The sequence below is a fragment of the Cydia amplana genome, chromosome 3 (assembly GCF_948474715.1).
Source record: "Cydia amplana chromosome 3, ilCydAmpl1.1, whole genome shotgun sequence".
Taxonomy (NCBI): domain Eukaryota; kingdom Metazoa; phylum Arthropoda; class Insecta; order Lepidoptera; family Tortricidae; genus Cydia; species Cydia amplana.
In genome coordinates this window covers 20684619-20704965 of record NC_086071.1, presented here as the reverse complement: position 1 = coordinate 20704965, position 20347 = coordinate 20684619, and the positions used below count along the sequence as shown (strand labels likewise).

General features: G+C 37.1%; 1 protein-coding gene across 1 annotated transcript in view; it reads right to left on the bottom strand.

Annotated features, from left to right (window-relative positions):
- Window positions 1-20347, bottom strand: part of LOC134662724 (alpha-(1,3)-fucosyltransferase C-like) — a 44856-nt gene that overhangs the window by 18666 nt on the left and 5843 nt on the right. Inside the window, exons 2-3 of the mRNA XM_063518995.1 lie at window positions 19001-19093; window positions 18481-18591 (exon numbers count right to left, since the gene is read on the bottom strand). Coding sequence (XP_063375065.1) covers window positions 18481-18591; window positions 19001-19093 — 204 coding nt within the window. The remainder of the gene's footprint in view (window positions 1-18480; window positions 18592-19000; window positions 19094-20347) is intronic.

The following is a 20347-nucleotide window of genomic DNA, read 5'->3' as shown; positions in this document are numbered from 1 at the left end:
TAGAAAAGTAAACGCCGGAAGCTCTGGTCCGGACACGGCCCGGTCTAACGTGAGTCATCCTTTACAATAATTTCATGTTTGAATTCCTTGGATTGCTAACTGTTCTAGTATTCTATTCAAAACGATCTAACTGTTCCAGTTTTGGTGCGAATATACGTCTTTTTAGACACGTTCTAATTTCAAATGGTGCGGTTTTAGGCAATATAGCGGTTTAGCACGTGTGCGGAGTGATATTACCTACATTTTCTGTTCATGGAATATTACACACGTGTTCTGGATTCTAGGGATATGCTAAATTTAATTTCGCAGTATCTCATATAAAACCGATTTGCATAATGATACATTAAACCTAGTACTTAAGCTCACGTTAGTATAGACGGACTGTACACCCCTTGCTAGCCGTACTTATCAAAGCTTAATGTTGTTAGATTTATACCTCCGGGGAGAATAACTTTATCTAGTTTCCTCAATACTTAAATTTTGTTTGACTAAGTATAGTTCAGTCAGCGGCGGTAATAAGCTGTGCTCAATATGATCTAACCACAACTGTATTATTAAAATGGCGTTTCAGTTTCCTTTAATACCTATCTAAATTCTTGGTCTCGTTTGTTCCTACCTAAAACTATTAGAAAAAAGTCACAGTTACCGTGTAGCGGTCCAAAAAAACTAATTCAAGTAAAATACGCCATAAAGTGCAGTTGAGGTGCGTGTCGGTACCGCCCCGGCCTAGTAGTAGGTATTCTGTGGTCCAAGTGTGAATCAACTGCAAGTTTTAGTTATTTAAAAAAAAATCAGAAATCAAATATTTATTGTAACGAAACATATAAAATGTATAAAAAGAATTGCCCTACCCAAGTCTTGTTCGCTTGGTAATAGGGTGCCCAGAAGACTGTCCGTATTGGCCCTCCGCTCCGGATAGCAAAATAAGGTGAGTTCGGGTAAGTTTCGGACGTTTTTAGGTGGGTTAAGATGATGTTGGATTTGATTTTTTTTTCTCAGCTTTTGGATAGGGTATGGACATGATTCAATTACAGAATTGATAATAATGAAATGCTCTATATAATAGAATTTTATTTTCTTTCTAGACGTCATAATGAGCACACGCTTTGAGTTATAGTGATTACACAATGAGTGTTTAAATATAGGAAACAAAATAAATTGACAGCATTCTTTTTTTACCTGGTGGTGTAAGAACGGACGAGCCTATAAGTTCGGTCCTATAGCCGGTATCATAGAGTTTACTATTGCAAAATAACCGGTATTACCCACTTATTAATATATAGAAGAATTGGCCTAGGAGTAATTCGGGCTATCATATCCGACCCGATTTTTATTTTTTTTTGCATTTTTTTCTGTCCGATCTTACACCATGCGCTAAATTTTCACCTAGAGTCAATGAACGCGTGTAGTCATTGAACCACGTGGGTTCATTGACACCATAAGCGAGTTAAGGTTGAAAAAAAGGTGATGAAAGAGGATTTAAGGATAAAATAATATGAAAGTGGAGGAATGAATATGTGGCGACTCCTCCAGCTTGTCACTGTCGACGACTTGCCACATAATTCTAACAGATGGCGTTAGTGAGGTAGAAACCTCAGAGACTTGTAATTGTCGCATTCTATTTCTATGAGAAACCTACATCGCACTTACTGAGTTTCAAATGTCAATTACTATATATACTCCTTCTGACTATCTCTCAGTGGACTTCGTTCCCCAGGCATAACACTCGCCTGGAGAGAGTACTCTCTATTGCCCTCTCTCTACTTTCACTAAACTGGTGACCTTCCGACATTGGACAGACATGAAGACCTCAAGATCCTGATGACGCCGCCTCGCAGCAAAAACCAATTCCTCTCCCTGAGTGTGCCACCTAGCATGCCTCTGTACAGTCCTGTACATATATTTATACATATAAAATACATATATGTACAGGACTGTACATTTATACAGTACAGGATATTTTTACAGGATATATATATCCTGTAAAAATATCTTGTAAATATGCATGCCTGTGGTACCTCACCTTCTCTCTCTCTCTCTGCTCGCCGCTCTGGCTCTGAGCAACTGCGCTCGTCACACTGGCTCTGAGCAGCTCCGCTCGCCTGTGACTCTGAGCATCTTCGCTCGCCACACTGGTTCGAGCACACCTGGTTTCGCTGCACGTTTCATACGTCGTCGCTGACCCCTCCGCTCAAAGGGGGGCTGATGTGGCGACTCCTCCAGCTTGTCACTGTCGACGACTTGCCACATAATTCTAACAGATGGCGTTAGTGAGGTAGAAACCTCAGAGACTTTCGTCGCATTCTATTTCTATGAGAAACCTACATCGCACTTACTGAGTTTCAAATGTCAATTACTATATATACTCCTTCTGACTATCTCTCAGTGGACTTCGGTCCCCAGGCATAACACTCGCCTGGAGAGAGTACTCTCTAGCCCTCTCGCTCTACCTTCCCTAAAAATACAACCATTTTTAATCAGTCTGCGTTTTTAAAGTCCGTCAACCAAATCTTGTCAGTAGTAAAAGGCGGCAAATTTGAAAAATCGCGGGTTAGCAACACTGTGTTCAAATAATTCCAAAACGCGTGTCATCTGTGTTTTATCTGTGGAATGTGGATCGTGAATGACAGCCGTCACCTTATTTGCTTTCATTTGGTTTTCATTCTGAATCGTTTCTGTTTCAAGAGATATTTCTGCTGTCACCATTAAATACCAATACATTAAATAAGAATAAGCAAAGCTAAGGGGCCTACAATGTACAATCATGCTCGTTGATAGTAAACATTACTAAAAATTGAGGTTATGACAAGTATTGGAAGAACTCTTTCGAACTTTTAAGATTATGTTCAGTTTTTTTGTTTTAGGGTTAAAAGGCATAAATAAAAATAAACGTATGCCTAAATCTATCCAACACGACCATAAATTGTGTCCTGGAAACCGTCCATAGGCCCACATGTCTAATATTTTCAGCAATCAGTTGTGACTATTTACAAAGGTAAACCTTTTAAACAGTATTAAGAGCCTTGATTATATCGCCGTTCTTTCGCAATATCTACCTAATCCATACATGTTTGTTGCAGGATTAAATCTTGCCCAATATAAGGCGTTCGTAGTAGGTAGTATCTTTTCAGACAATACTTACCTATGGCGGTTTATGTACGTGTACAACGCAACCAAGTCGAAAAGTGACCCTTATCTTATTTACCTTTAAATTAAATAAACACCCAAATATCAGTTGTTTTATTTTTAATATGTATATTGTACAATATATACCAATCAAAAAAATTACACAGGTATGTCATATTCATCCAGAACAGTACACTAATTTACATTAACAAGTGGCATATTATATTGTAAATAACAAATATATGCACTATCTAATTAAGTAATTATCTGCATTTTGATATGATTTTATTTTAGTAAACTTAGAAGACATAGATAGGGAACAAAGAGAATATAAGCACTACTATAGGGAGTTGTTTTTGATATCTTCAAATTTGTTCATAATTTTGATTAACATTGTTTTAACATCGCTTTTAAATTGTCCGTCCATGTTTCAATTTTTTTCAATAAACCGCGAGTGACAATTTGAATTGACGTACGCAGGGCGCGCTCAGCGGAAAAAAAAACTGTTGGTTCGATGTACATTGCTGCTTTTCTTAGCGCAATACTGCTCTTTGAGTGTTGCCCTACTTTAGTTTGCTTTACATTGCTACTGACAAGATTTGGTTGACGGACTATATCATTTATAATGATGGAAACATATTTGTTTAAGAATAAGAGATCAATTAAGTATGTGGCGTTACTTAGTTAAGTGTAGCGATCAATGCAAGATGATTTGGGAGCTTTATTGTGATTTAATATCTTCTATTAATGATCATTGATCAGTCTTAGGTAAATATTTATTTATCTAATACCTAATTTAATCAGATATCTGGGGGCACGGCAGTGCCCCCGCCAAGTCGAGCGCGAAGCAAACACTGCCGTACCATCCTTTACTGGAACCATTTCGCCGCATTTTCAGGCCCCTATTTGAGAACCTTTGGATAAGACCAGAACGCAGAAATTTTCGTCATCCAGTAAGCTATAATCACATACTTAAAATCCAAAATTTCAAGTCTGTAGGTCATTTAGTTCGGAAGTTAAGCGAAAGCAAAGTTTCGCATTTATGACACTCATTCATTCACTCACTCATGATCATCAGAATAGAATTAGTACTTCCCATAAACTCAGAGAGCTGAAATTTGGTACAGAGTTAGGGTTTAATGGCCACATAAAGGGTAAACCTAAAAATATTGCAATATCAGTCACGTTTTAAAGATCTGAGAACTGCATAAGTAAGTTTGTAATCCCATATAAATATATGATATTACAAAGTTACTGTTGCAGTTCCTACAAATAGTAGGTAAAGTAAAGGTACACTACGATGTACGATGTAAGTATGAATGAAGATATGTTTAGTTATGATATGTGTATACATAGTATGGGTATGAGTACCCGAAAACGAGGACTGCCTACAAAAAGAGATGAGATCCCACCAAAAACATTACATGTAAAAAGGTGCAAGTCTCGCAACGCTTTTACTACAATAAAGTTTTGAGATGTAATGTGAAACCGAGTCGGTTATTTTAATCAGTGCCAGGGGGTGTTAAAACCGTATCAATAAGATATATTTAATTTGTAATACATATAATGACTTGGCAATCGCACATAATGCTTTACTCGTACCGTACTCGTAAATATGTGTAATGCTCAAACTGCAATTAGCGCTAGCGTTATGTTCAATTAGAATTATTTTTAATAGGTGACGATGATCCTTTTGTCATTATGCAGCCGTGCGATGGCCAAGTCATTATACGTATTACAAATTAAAGATATCTTATTGATACGGTTTTAACACCCCCTGGCACTGATTAAAATAACCGACTTGGTTTCACATTACATCTCAAAACTTTTTTGTAGTAAAAGCGTTGCGAGACTTGCACCTTTTTACATCTAATGTTTTTGATGGGATAATGGTAACACGAATCCCTGAGAATCCCTGCATCCCTGAGAATTTAAGATCGGATGACTAGCATCCGATCTTTTACCACTTCGGATAAGACCGGATCTCGACCTACAGGCATCGTATCGAAATTCCAAATATACAGATTTGTCACAAATTTAATAAAAATAACATGAAATCTGTAAAAGAAACAAATAACGTTTCAACTTGCCAGTTATTCAAGAAAAACTGGCGAAGGGTAATTCCGGACACAAAAAAATTCTCATTTTTTGGATGTTTGCACTTAACCGTATATATATCTTGCGACTTGTTAGTCTGAGCGACAAGTGCGTCCTGAACGGGGGTGCGGGTAAAAAAAAAGCCCCGCAACAGGCAGAATTTTGAATCATACGATCTTACCCAGTGTCCGATCTTAGTCGAACTCACCTTACTGATCCGCTGAGCGAAATATTGGCCAGCTCTCTGAGCCCGTACCAGTCACTGACAGTGTCAAAAGTGACATATACGTTCACGTCTACGTAATTTGCTTTCTATACATCTCGCTCGCACATATGCGAGTACGAGAAAGATGCATAGAAAGTAAGTTACGTTCTCGATAGCGTTTATGTCAGTGCGGTACCTTACTTTTAGTTTGTACCACAGAGTTCAAGTGATACGTCAGCAGGTGCCCGACTGGTCAGCGCTTGTAAATCGCTCGCCTTTACTTTTTATCTCGCTGACGGAATAGCCTCAAATTACACTCCAACACCGTTGGTTTTTCGCCATTTTCCTTTCTTTTCCATTTTACATTTTCCTAGTTTAGATTATGATACAGTTTAAAACACGTTTCTTGTGCATTTTACTACGATTTAGTTTCCGAAGCTTATCCGATATGTAGTTTATTCATAATAAATGGGTTCCCTCATCTGGCATAATATTGTTTGTCAGAAACACATTTCGCATAACATGTATCGCAGAAACACTTTTAGTCGAATGATAATTTTGCATAACTATTACTTGGCATTACTATTTATTACGCATACAATACATTTTGCAGCATATCATTAAGCAGAAGATTACTGTTGCCGATTTTCGTTTAGCATAATTTTATGTACCATAACCCATTGAGGTACCTATATACAAGAGACGACATCTCGAACAAAATGTTTCCGCACCTCAGAGAAGTGCATGCATGCATGCGAAGCCGAAAATTGTTAATGAAGACGCCACGAGTATTTTTTGACTCAGTTAAACAACGTTGCATACAATACTTTTTCTACGACCAAACATTTACTTTGAAAACTAAATAATAGTAAATCAACAGTTATTCCATTGCTTACCGGTGAAATTAAATTATTCCATCCCTTTTATTATATTTTCTTGTGCTATTGTTGCAACTTTTTAACACGCACGAAGACATTTTTTAATTTTTATTTTTATTTTCTGTACATATGTGGCATCTCGTCAGTGGTCGGTGACGTACTAAAAGCAAAGAAGTGCATGCACTTCTCTGAGGTGCGGAAACATTTTGTTCGAGATGTCGTCTCTTGTATATACCTCAATGCCATAACCATCCTGCAGCATACTCTTATTATGGCATAATGATTTTTTCTGCTAGCAGAAAAGTGGATTAAGTAAGAACTGCGACCCCAACAAAATTGGACGTGTGCCAGAAAACAAGGTTAGGTTATGTTAGAATTGCGACCTCCTACAAAAACGAATGGCTGTCAGAAAAATAGGTTAGGTTAGGTTAGAGCTGCGACCTCGTACAAAAACGAATGGCTGTCAGAAAAATAGGTTAGGTTAGGTTAGAGCTGCGACCTACTACAAAAACGAATGGCTGTCAGAAAAATAGGTTAGGTTAGGTTAGAGCTGCGACCTCCTACGGCTACCAGAAAAGTAAGACCAACTGCCATAAAAACAGTTTCGTTAGAGCATACTAGGTACTGCAGCACATTGGTAAGTCAATTAAAACCATTTGTAACATCACCTTTAATTAAACTTGATAGCTTTATGCCACCAAAATTGTATGCAATACATTTATATCTGCGAAATCAATATTAGTTTAAAATACTATTATGATCATCAACATTAAGTATGCCAAAATTTGGTTCTGGATTATAAAACTCTGCGAAGTGATTGTATGCTAAATGATACTATGCGAAAGGTAATTCTGCCAAATGACATTTCTGCCAAATAACATTATGCAATACAAATATATGTCAAAAAAAATTCTGCAACACATTAGTAACTCATAATAAATACCTTTTCTGAATTTTATAACGTGCTCATAGTTACACTACTTTAGTGTTTACATCTTTTAATTTCTTTAGAAACATTGGTTTAATTGCCTCCTAGCCTAACCTATTTGTATAGGTATGTAGGTGCCTATTTCAATATTTAAAGTATTTAAACACAATTTAATGTACGAATATCAACCATCTATGACTTTTTTCGAGTTTTTGATTATTATAAGAGTTAGAAGCGAAAAACTAATTCAATAGCTATGTACACAAATTTCTCAAAACTCTTACCTATAATAAACAATAGAAAAAAATAACGGGTTGCACTCCGGGAGTGCCGGCAGAAGTGAAAAGTCAATGACATTGTAACAGTTTTTCGATCAGGTCACGTGTCCGTCTTACGTCTTATGCTCTCGCGAGTTTAACATTTTTTCCCCATCACAAAAGTGCACAGCGCCGCTAAAGAAGTTTTCACTTAAAAAAAAATCAAACAAAAAGGAATAGCTGTGGTTAATATACAAATCATATTACGTAAAAATACTTGCTGTAATGTCAATAACCAGAGAGAAAAATGAGGACTATTGTTAGTATGGACAAGCGGTCACGTGACGTCGTCGTACCATTTTCCTCTTAACCAAATTATCGAGAGGCAAGAAAATACAGTGCTAGTCTGGCTTCGATAAATGTCTAGAAAATTGATGTTTTCCCTCGGTAAGAAACACCGTATTAGTACGATATTAGAAGTTTTTGTTCACTATTCTGTAATAAGCATCAGAAGATATTTCTTGTAGTTACGATTCGAGTAGGTACCTAGACTTAGTTGCGAGGAAAAAATAAAGCCAAGAAACTAAACGAATATTACACGCGTCTAATATTGCTATCAGTACCCCTAGTGCAAATTTCATTCGATAGGTAGCGTTACCTAAGTCTCATTTTGTATGGGATGTTGAAAAGCGCGCCATGCAGGACGTTTTGAAAAATCGAAATCCCATTCAAAATGACACTTTACGTAAACGCGTAATGTCACGTAACGCTATCGAATGTAATTTGCACTAGGGTTACCTACATACTGTAAGGTGATATTCCGAAGTCAACTGCCGTTGCACTACTGTTGCGACATTACTGCGGCGGGGTTGACGTATTTAGTCAATTTCCTTGATAAATTGAGTGACGTTCGCCGCCGTATTACTGCCGCTCAACTCATCACTCATTTTATCAAGAAAATTGGCAGATACCTATATCGGCAACAACGCGGCCACAGTAAAATTGGCAACAGTAATGCAAATGCCGTCGACATCCGAACGTAACCTGTATTTACTACGGTTGAACCGTCAATTTTCTTAAGGTCATATTTTTAATTTCTAAGGGCCACTTGCACAAGCGGTTAAACTGTTAACTTAGTGTCAAATTGTACTGGTAACCATGACAATTCCAGATTTAACCGGTTAACCCCGGGTTAGTGGAATGGTGCAAGTGGCGCTTATTCTATGAATTGTGATAAAAAATTAACCCAGTGTAGAAACAAAGAATATCTAAAGCGAGCCCAGTTAAAAGTATTAATTTTAACGAAATGGCGTACTGCCTCTTTTAATTAATCAACTTTCATTATTTTACTCGGTCTTTAAGACCCTGAGCGCGTTAAATTAAATATTTCAGAGGTACTAAAATATGAATAGCCGAAGGGCTGAGTGTACCTACAATAAAACCGGCCAAGTTCGAGTCGGACTCGCACCGAGAAATCGATACCACCACACAATTTAAACTGAAATAGCATTTATACACAAAAGAATGAATGGTTCGCCGTATTTTGGGACCGATACGACCTTCAAACGTTCAAGAAAATAGCGTAAGGTCAATGTGGCTAATTGCGTCATAGGGACTATTCCGAATATTCCGTCTACTTGCATTTTTCTCGAACAACGAACAACATTGATAAATTCATCGACAAAGCAGCGATTGCTTTTAGTTTCAGCTTCAGCAATCAAAAGCAAATCGGTTTTTTCCCTACGATTGACAATCATAGAAATATACGCTCGTGGACGAAATAGGCCCTATGACGGAATTAGCCACATTGAACTTACTCGCATCTTAAAGGCTGGCAACGTACAGTGTAGGAAAGACAGACAATCCCACTGACATATACGGACAGGGGAACCTTGGTAATAGGGTTCCATTTGTCACCTTTTGTGTACGGATTCTTAAAAACCAAAAAGACAAATCTCTTAACAGAATACAAATGAGAAAGTAATATAATCTAGTTTGAATAATAAAAACGTTTTATACGATTCTTTGTTGCTTTAAGAGAAAAACTGTCGTGGATATTCTTTCTGAAGTGAAATGTTCCTGGGGAATAAGTCGGTCGCGATGGGCCATGAAACAGACACAAAAGAAACTAAAGTAAAGCCAACTAAACGAGATAAAGGAAAAAAGATTAAATAAAATACCCTTTTTAGTCATGCAATTTAGTACGACCGAAACCGGATTTTTCGCGAACACGGTTTTGTTCTAGTTTCGGCTGAAACCAAACCTTCGGCCGACTTGACGAAACCCTAACCGAAACTTCGGTCGGACACTTCACCGAAAATACAATGTTTTGGCGCGGCGGAAAAGTTTCATCGGTGGACCTTGTAAAATAGAGGAATACTCGTACTTCCGGGATAGCGGGATAACTACTTCCTTGAAACTTTTAAAACTATGTGTTCAAAGAATGAGTAACAAAAGTTTAGACACATGTCAACCGAAGTTTTACACCAAGAATACACACCAAGAATAGTCTTCTTCAGGCGCCTCAACAACCAGTGTACGTTGGCAGTCAGGTACGCATATTTTTGTTTGTCCTTGGCGAGGCGAAAGAGTACGCCCACCTTTTGAATCCCGGTCCATTTTCGAATGTTACGCAACCACGATTTCTTTCGACCATCATTCCTTTTTCCAGCGACCTTTCCCATCATGATCAACTGCAAGAATAAGAAAGCATCTGGTTCGTTTCTTCCCAGAACGTACATAATGTAGAATGAGTTGCCCCTGAGGTATTTCTTTTGCGCTACGACATGGGATTCTTCAAGAAACGGGCACTCAGGGTTTTCAAGGGTCGGCAACGCTTAAGTGGCTCCTCCGATGTTGCTTATGTCCTTGAGTGACGGTGACCGCTTCCCATCAGGCAGTTCGTCTGCTCGTTTGCTGACTATTACAAAATCGACCGACAGACATATAACACAAGACATTTAGCAATTCACGGGCGAAAATCCGCTATTTCAATGGCCGCAGATTGCCTTAGAAGGTAAATCTGTCTCAACACACAAATGTCACGCGAATTTGAACCGTAATGCTCGGGTCTTCAGGGAAATTAATGACAGAATTAATGTAATGGCCTGTGTACTTGGCCGTCTGTTTACCGCGATTTTTTTAAAGCGATGAAAAAGTGGAATTAAGAAAGGAAATGCGGTTAGATTTCGGTGTTTTTTAAAGTCACACGAATTTGCTGGACAAAAGACGCTTTAGTGACAATCGTGTTACGCTCTCGTTTTAAAACGACATATTTAATTTATCTGAAACTTGGCATGAACATTTATCACTACTAGTATAAAACAAAGTCGCTTCCCGCTGTCTGTCTGTCCCTATGTATGCTTAGATCTTTAAAACTACGCAACGGATTTTGATGCGGATTAAAAGAAGGTTTTGAAGAGGAATGTTTATGTATAATTTGTTAACCCGTGCGAAGCCGTCGCGGGTCGCTAACATACATTTATGATTGGTGCTAGTTTACGTTGCTAATAATTGTTATAGGTACCATAAACCGGACAAGTGCGAGTCGGACTCGCCTACCGAGAGTTCCGTACTTTTTAGTATTTCTTGTTATAGCGGCAACAGAAATACATCATCTGTGAAAATGTCAACTGTCTAGCTATCACGGTTCATGATATACAGCCTGGTGAAAGACAGATAGACGGACAGAGGAGTCTTAGTAATAGGGTCCCGTTTTTACCCTTTGGGTACGGAACCCTATTAAAGCGCAGCTAAACACTGTTTACTAAAAGTGTAGCTCTCTCTATAGACTTAAGTGTAAATATACACTCACACAAACATAGCAACAGGATTTACAAACGTTACTGGAATATATTTAAATAGACCACATCGCACTGACTCCGCGTCATCAATTAAAACGCATTCATTCCATGACCACTAACTATTAAATCTATTAATACGAGTATTTTAGCCATCCCACAAACAAGCACACCTATTAAACTAATTTGACCACAAATAATGTAATGTTTTACAGCTAGTATATTCACCTCGTGGTGGTGAGGTGAAAATGTTTCTATTGCAATCCTTCTGTCCCTGTCACACGATGTGTGGGATCACCAATTGTACCAGAATTTGTTCTCCTCTCGGGCCGCAGGGGCAGCAGGGGGCGGGGGAAACAAATATTATACACATTGTATGACCCTCCCCCCCTCTTCGCTAGATCTTTGGTGATATCTACTTGCTGTTTTCGAGCAAGACGTTTCCTAAGTCTAATTTAATACAAATGTCTCGATATAATAACCATTTTGACGTTTTCTACACCAATATCGATTTTGAAATTTGCCGCAGCAATGCAGTGAGCAGCAATATGACGCCGCATTACTGTCACAGTAATGCTAATGTAGTTTGTATCCGGGTACCTTTATAAGTACCTAAGATTGTTGGGACTGAAAATCGTCTGAGATGCTTCGTCTAATGGAAACTGATCTGTGTATTCATAAGAACCTTTGCTAATTGCTACGCTCTCTAAACGAACTAGTATGTAAATTCAGGATATTCCAGCTTTATATCAAACGCTATCTAGAATTCTAGACTGAGATATTTGCTGTTTAGGTACCTACGCTAGACAAACACTGAAGTACTGAAACAAAATCGTCTAACCTCTGCAACCCTAGTGTAAATTTCATTCGATAGCGTGACGTGACGTACGCGTTTGCGTTAAGTGCCATTTTGCACCACGGGATTAATGGGATTTTGAGTTTTCAAAACATCCCGCTTGGCGCGCTGTCAAAATCCCATACAAAAATAGACATAACGCAAACGCGAACGCTCGTAACGCTATCGAATGAAATTTACACTAGGGGTTCTGGGTGCCTAGCCAAGGTGACAATCGCTTGCGCTACAACAACTAAACGCTTTTGTGTCTGTCTCTTCTATATTAGTGCGACAGTGACAGTTGCGTTCCGTTCGCTACGGAACAACGATTGGCAAGTTGGCTACGCTCCCTGCCGATAATGTCTACGTTAAGTGGCGCCGCAGACGCCATCGTTAAAACAAGCCGGAACGATCTGTGGCAAATGGATGCCATGGATGGTAAGTGCGGTTTAAGCACATTCATGTCCATTACGAAGATGCGCTCAAGTACAGTTAGCAGCAATAATTGTTAGCGAACGAGGTGTTCAAAATGATCTTGATGCGACTTTATTGTTAAGAGAATAAGAGCGCGTCAAGGTAATTTTGAACACCTCGCCCGCTTAGAAACTTCTGCTGCTGACTGTACATATTAATTAATAAGGATCTCATTACACCGACATAGCAACAAGAAGTTTTTTTCGCGGTGTCATATATATAGGTATGGTGTACTTCCGTTTGGCCCAAATACATTTCGCCAAATTTCACTTCCCAACAAACTTATCGCAATAGTTTCATTTCCCAAAGGAACCTTTAGCAAAGTTACACTTCGCATATAACTTATTTGGTCAAATTATCATTTGGCATGATTTTACTTTGTCAAATGTTATTAGGACAAAAACTTATTTAGCAAACGTTTTTTATTGGCTAATATTATATTCCAAAAAGATGTTTGCTCAAATTGTCACTTCGCAAATTTGGCAAATAGGCATCTCTATTTAAATTTGAACCTAAATTCGTTCTGTTAGAATTTTGAATTTAGCTACTCTACTCAGGATCAGTAGCTTTCTCCATTCTTACTGAGAAAAAATGTCCAGAAGTTTTTGGTGCATTTGTATGAAATTTTGGGGCCACTTTTTACTCGTATTAGGGTCGAAAGAGCTCGTGATTCTGACTGGAAATAATACAAAAAATCACAGTTCTGTGTAATGCAGATTGGGGGTAATCTTCATAAATTAAGTTATAGTAGGTACAATGCAGTACCAAAAAAATTACTATGTTTATTAAATTTTTAATCATCAAAATGTCAATCGATCGATTTGATCATCCCGTCTGGATACCGCTTTACCAGTTACACTACACTGAATGGGATTGGCAACTGTCAATGGTTTGCATAGATGGCACCATCATAGCTTGCCGGGGCTTGCCCCTTCTCTAGTTGAGTTCTATGAGATTTGGCTTAAAGGGCTGGAATCTAGGGCATAAAATTCTAAGTATATAAAAAAGAAGAATTTGACACAATTCTAGGGATTGACAGAGCAATCTATGCTGGCGCCATCTGCTAAATACTTTGACCGGCCAATCCCATTGATTACCGAATCTTAATTCCTTAATTTTTATTTTAGGTCCTTATATAATTCTAAAATATTATTACAGATATGTTCATGGTTCAACAAATTACATCCGTTTGCGTAAAACATAACCAAAATGATAAAGTATTTCAAATGAAAGCAAAAATAAAAATACTGCAGGCCCTCTATTGGTATGTAAATTGTATGCCATGTAATATTTTGGGACACGTAAGTTATGCTTAATGATACATTTGACTAAATAATACTTGGTAAAATGAAACTTGACCAAGTAATTATTTGCTAAACAATAACTTGCCAAAAAAGACTATTGCTAACTGAAAAATTGCGATAAGTTGTTTTGCCAAACATTTTTTTGGGAAATGATAATTTGGGAAACATAGTTTGGGATGTGATACTTTGGGAAACGTTTTTGGCCCATTCATTAGTAAACCATAGGTATATACTTACCGCTTAAAATATCAAAACAAAATCAAACCAAATCAATACGAAATAGGAAAAAACTGAAAATTTGCTTTTGATTATGTACTTAGCCACACATGTGGATAAAATGCAACATTCTCATTTGTTTCTTACATTTACAAACCGTATTTTTGTTACGTTAAAGTCGATAGACTTTTAATCATATAATTTAGTTAGGAAATCAAAATAAAACATACTTAAATAATATTTTGCCGAAGCAAACTTACAAACTTTGTGAATATGTAATTTAAAATCCTATACGTCGTTTTATGGCAACGTGCCAAACGAGCGAACCGTAAAGAAACAATGCAATAATATACTTTTCACCTCAGCAGCTCGAACAAGGGTACTTTGCTACTTAAAAACAGTGAGCAAAATCGCATTTTGCTCACTGAGTGAGCAAAATCGCACTTTGCTCATTTTGTCTCACTCAGTGAGCAAAATCGCACTTTGCTCATTTTGTCTCACTCAGTGAGCAAAATGCGATTTTGCTCACTGTTTTTAAGTAGCAAAGTACCCTTGTTCGAGCTGCTGAGGTGAAAACTTAATTGTTGGTAAAATCTTAATAAAACATGAGTGAATAGAGGTAAGTGATGAAGAAGGAATACATTTTTCGGGTTCTCTAATATGTTCTCACTGCTGAGGTGAAAAGTTTTGTGAACTACACGAGATCAAAGTTATTTACATCTCGTGCGCTTTTGAGTCCCTTACTACGCTCAAGATTCTAAATTAGATTCATTCGCTTGCACGGGACTCAAAATAAGCACTCGAAGAAATATCAAAGTTTGATCTCTTGTTGTACAAATAACTATTTTCTACTCCCGTACTTTTATTTGTCATTTAAAGGGTCGTGCACACACCTTTAAAACCCTTCACGCCACTCGCCTTTTTTGACCTCTCTTAAACAACGGTTGCATAAAATACTATTTCACCCCACCAGCTCGGAAAGGCTTACTTTGCACTTCAAAAACGGATGCAACTTTGCTATCAGTAATTCACATGTGATCAAAGTAATCAAGGGTGAATCAACTTTTTTGAGTTACTCACTCTCTCTTTAATTTTTGAGTTGCTCTTTCATTTGATATGTAACAAGATATAGTTTGAAAAACTTTATTTTTTAAGTTTCCCATTAACCCCCCCAAAAGTGGCTCCCATGTTTAAAATTCGTTTGTTTGCGTTGAGTCACAAACTTGCATATGTGTACCAATTTTCACCTTAATTGGTCCAGTAGTTTCGTAGGAAACATTTAAAAAAAACCCGTAGGGCTAGGGGTCAAAGACTAAGTAATTAAGTTCGACTCACGCTTGACTGCAGATTTCTAATAGGTTTTCCTGTCATCTATAGGTACCTAAAGAACTATTTTGTGTATTTTTCCAAAATTTTAATTTTAGACCCAGTAGTTTCGGAGATAAGGGGGGATTGGTCATTTTTTGCCTATTTTCTTGAATAACCGCTAAACTATTTATCCTAAAATTATAAAAAAATACATTTGAGATTCTTACAATAAGCTCTTTCATTTGATATGTAACAGGATATAGATAGTTAGAAAAACTTTATTTTTAATTTTCTCATTTACCCCCTGTTGCGAACGCAACCTTTATTTGTATAAAATCTCAATACCTATATTCCTAATGCAGTAGCTAAACGCGGCCGTCGGGCTCGGCTAGTATTCGGAAGCTTTTCTTAAGCGCCAATAGGAGCGCTCCACATACTTTGTATCGCGGCCAATTAGAGGCACCTACATTTAAACCACCTTTTGTACTATCCAAATTATGCAAATCACTCTCTCATCAGCCTTGTCAGTATATCATGACTGTTATTCCATAATGCAGGATCTCGCTCAGGTAATCCGGATCCAGCACGTGTATGATACGTCTCATTATGTGCTCGGCGTCGGGTAATATGTCACGTGGGGCCATCGATTCTATTTATCACGCGTACCTAGGGGTCACAAAATCGTGCGTATTTTAGAAAACCGGTTTTTCGGTTTTTGTGCAACAGCAAAACCGGATTTCCGGTTTTTTCGGTGATTTCGATTTTACATATAATTTTAAAATAAGCAAGTATTTTAGGATCAATGCTTTATTATTCCGTCTGCCACGACATTACTATTTACTCTATCTTTACAAAGACCATCAAATTCCATCACTAAAGTTTTTAACCTCATGGTCAGCAATTCTGAAACGGAATGCCTGTACGGCTACCATCAGTTTGGCACTGACATAAACGCCATCAAGAACGTAATTTACTTTCTATGCATCTCGCTCGTACTCGCATATTAGTGCAAACGAGATGTATAGAAAGTAGAAAGCGTTTATGTCAGTTTTGACACTGTCAATGACTCATGGTACGGGCTCTGAGCAAAATATTACGTGACAACGGGGTTGACATAGTCCTCCTTCAGGAAACACACACCGCTGATAATACTCAACTCGCTAAACGAGGTAAGTTAGAAGGGATTTGATTTGGTTGCAGCCACTACATCAGCTGAGGATATAAGAAATCTGATGTGGAAGGCGATCATAGACTGCCAGACTGACTGATCATGGACTGGACAGATAGGAATAACACTTTCTTAGTCATTTCTAACAAAGGCAAAGGAACCTGAAGGAACAAAGAAGAAGAAAACTGTACATTTACTACAATCAACATTTTTAACTAGAGATCAACGAGCGTTCCTACTAAAATATTATATAAACTACGTACTACAGGAAATTAAGGGATATTTAGTGAAAATAGTAAGCAGTCTTTTATATAATACGTATACGAACTTCGTATAATGTATTGTGTTGTTTTAAATATAATAACAAACTGCATTAATTGTTGCTCATCAAAATAATTAAACTATTTATGTTTATAAAAATGTAAAATCGAAAACCTCGAAAAAGCCGGTTTTATCAAAGTCAAAACCCGGTTTTGGCAATTGGCTGAAAACTCGGTTTTTCTATTTCGGTGAAACTGGGTTTGTGACCCTACGCGTACCTATAATATTTTTAACACGTGTATTCGTGGCAAGGGCAACACCCGCAACGCGCATCTAATGGATGATTGTAGGTAGAACTTATTCTTAAGCTGATATATGTTATTTTAGTTATTACGACGAAAGTGGAGAACCCGCGCCAAATCGCCTTTTCACACAATGTAGTCCTCATTTTCCTCTTTGGATATTAACATTATTGAGAATATTTTGACACTATTTGTTGTATGTATATCAATCACGCTATAACGTTTGATATTTTTTTTTATTCTTGATTACTAAAAGAGTTGGGAGCATTTAAAAATTTGTATGAAATTTGTTTTTCGCTCCCACTTCGCTCCTAAATTTTACCATGATCAAAAACTCGAGAAAAGTGAAACATAGGGAGGGGCATAGCTATGGGTAATATACACCCAATTATGTAAAAATATTTTCCATATTATCAGTATCCAGAGAGGAAAATAGGGACTACGTTTATATGGAGAAACGGTCGTCCCCTTTCTTCTAAATTTGAAATGCCGATTCAAATAATTATTAGACTAAAGAAATTGGTAAAAAAATGACGCAGTGATTTTTTAGTAAAAAGTAGGTAGCTGAATTTTCGGACGAAAACTATAACTTATTTATACTTAATATTTTTTTTACAGGCTTTCATTTAATTTGCCCTGTAGTATGTTTGTGAGTTAGTGTGGATCAAATCTTGGAAGCAAAAAATTCGACCCATTCTCGATTGCCGTTTGAGCTGAAATTTTGCATACGTTTTTAGCATAAACAATCTTGATGTGTCTTTTAATTGAAAAACACATTTAAAAATAAGTTAAGTACGGTAAATATGTAACAATTTTATTATGAATCTAATTTTTTATTTTTATTTATTTATTTATTATTGCCTTTTGTAAGTAATATTATTCTTACCTAAGATACTTCTTTTACAAAATGTCATTAAAAATTAAAACAACAGTAATTTAACTGTAACAAAACATATATTATCAATTCAAAATATTCTCCTTTAATACACAAACGAAAAAACTCATTATAAAAAATATAATATTTAAAACTTTCGCGTTTTGAACACATATTAACTCACATTTATAGACGGGCCTATCCCGAAATTTATTTTATTACCTTTATTTACCAACGTTTCGACACAGGTTTCACATTTATATAATAGGTACCCGTCTATAAATGTGTGTTAATAATATTTTTATTAAAATTATCAATAATATGCCGCAGTAAAAAATGTTATCGTATACCATCTTTAAGATTGTATACATGTATCTTGTAATTTTTTCATTCAAAGGACTGATGCATTCCCCCGGAACGTTCCACCAATTTGTAAAATCCTTATACACGGTTGCCTTCTTGACCAGAGTGTCGTCGTTCAGCATTGCACACATCACGCACAGGTTTTCTTTAGTGTGGTAGGAATAATGGTTTCGCCATTTGAAGAAACTGTAGTATCTGCAATTTTAATTAGTACTTTTATAGTAGTTACTTAAATTGCATCATACAGAATTACGCTCATGACTCTTATTATGAATCATTATAAAAACAAACCCACACAGAAATATAGAAGTGCTGTTTAGCTATCTGCGGAAAAATAAGCTGGCAAAAGCCTGAGTAGCCATATAATAAAACCATTAGTTATATTATTATGCACATCACCTGTTAATGATATTCACCATAGGGGTGACACCTATGGTTTTAAAATCAGTGTATAAACTTTAAATCTATAGATAAAAAATATCGCTTGATAACGGGCATCTTCCTGTTTACTAAACTTTTCAGAGAATAATATTTAATAATAGAATAATTACATATAATTTGTCTACATCGCTACGATCAGTTTATAATGGGACATTTTAAGTACCTATCTTTGTCTTTTATGATATCATTCATTTGTTTCGCCAAATCGGGTACATTTAGTTTACCAGCATGCAAATAAATACCATCTGGCATGAATCTGAAACATTCAACAATTAATGTTATGGTTCCTCTACACTTGGCTCATCATATTGGCCCAATATGGTGGGCCAACGTGTAGAGAGAGTAGTGGTGTCGGATGGCTTATGGCGCGGCGAATGGCGATAGGATGGCCGCGGTGTCGGTTTTTCGTCCGCACATCAAAGGTAGTGGGCCAGCGATGGCGGTACGCATCTACACGTGGCCCAATCCACAGTGCATTGCAAAGAGAATTAAATCACTACGTTTTAAGAGTCGGCACTCTCGAACAAGCCTTGAACCGAACTATGAACGTACATTGTGCCATCACACCAAATACATGTCAATGCTACCAACACAAAAAAACGCTAGGGCTCGACACTTCCGGTTGGTTCCTAGTGTTCCTACTGTTTATATCGATAAATGTGCGATACGTGCTGCTGTATTTACTGTACTACTGTAACAGTACATTTTGAGAATCACGTGGATTAATAAAAAAAAGCAGAATCTAAACAATTTTATTTTATACATGATAAAGATAAGATAGTTTATTATTCAAGTATGCATATTATAATGCAATTATGAATTCGCGCGCATTCCTTTTTAATCTGTTTCCCTTTTTATTGAAGGCACTGAATGGAAAATGATTTCCACAAATGAACTTGTTTCCATTCAGCTTTTGAATAGGTAAATACGCCAAATCCTCATTTCTTGTTAGCTTTGCCCATAATCGACATCTGAAATAAAGGGATTATCGATAAATTTGGTCGTACACTATTTGTGTCTTAGGTTACCTAGTTTTTAGGGTTCCGTACCCAAAGGGTAAAAACGGGACCCTATTACTAAGACTCCGCTGTCCGTCCGTCCGTCCGTCCGTCCGTCCGTCCGTCTGTCACCAGGCTGTATCTCACGAACCGTGTTAGCTAGACAGTTGAAATTTTCACAGATGATGTATTTCTGTTGCCGCTATAACAACAAATACTAAAAACAGAATAAAATAAAGATTTAAGTGGGGCTCCCATACAACAAACGTGATTTTTGACCGAAGTTAAGCAACGTCGGGCGGGGTCAGTACTTGGATGGGTGACCGTTTTTTTGCTTGTTTTGCTCTATTTTTTGTTGATGGTGCGGAACCCTCCGTGCGCGAGTACGACTCGCACTTGGCCGGTTTTTTTACTCAAGAAGACTTTATTCACAAAATATTTTCGTTTTAATCATGGATTGTACTTACTCGACCTAAAACAGCTGATTAAGTGGCACGGGAATTAGAAAGTAT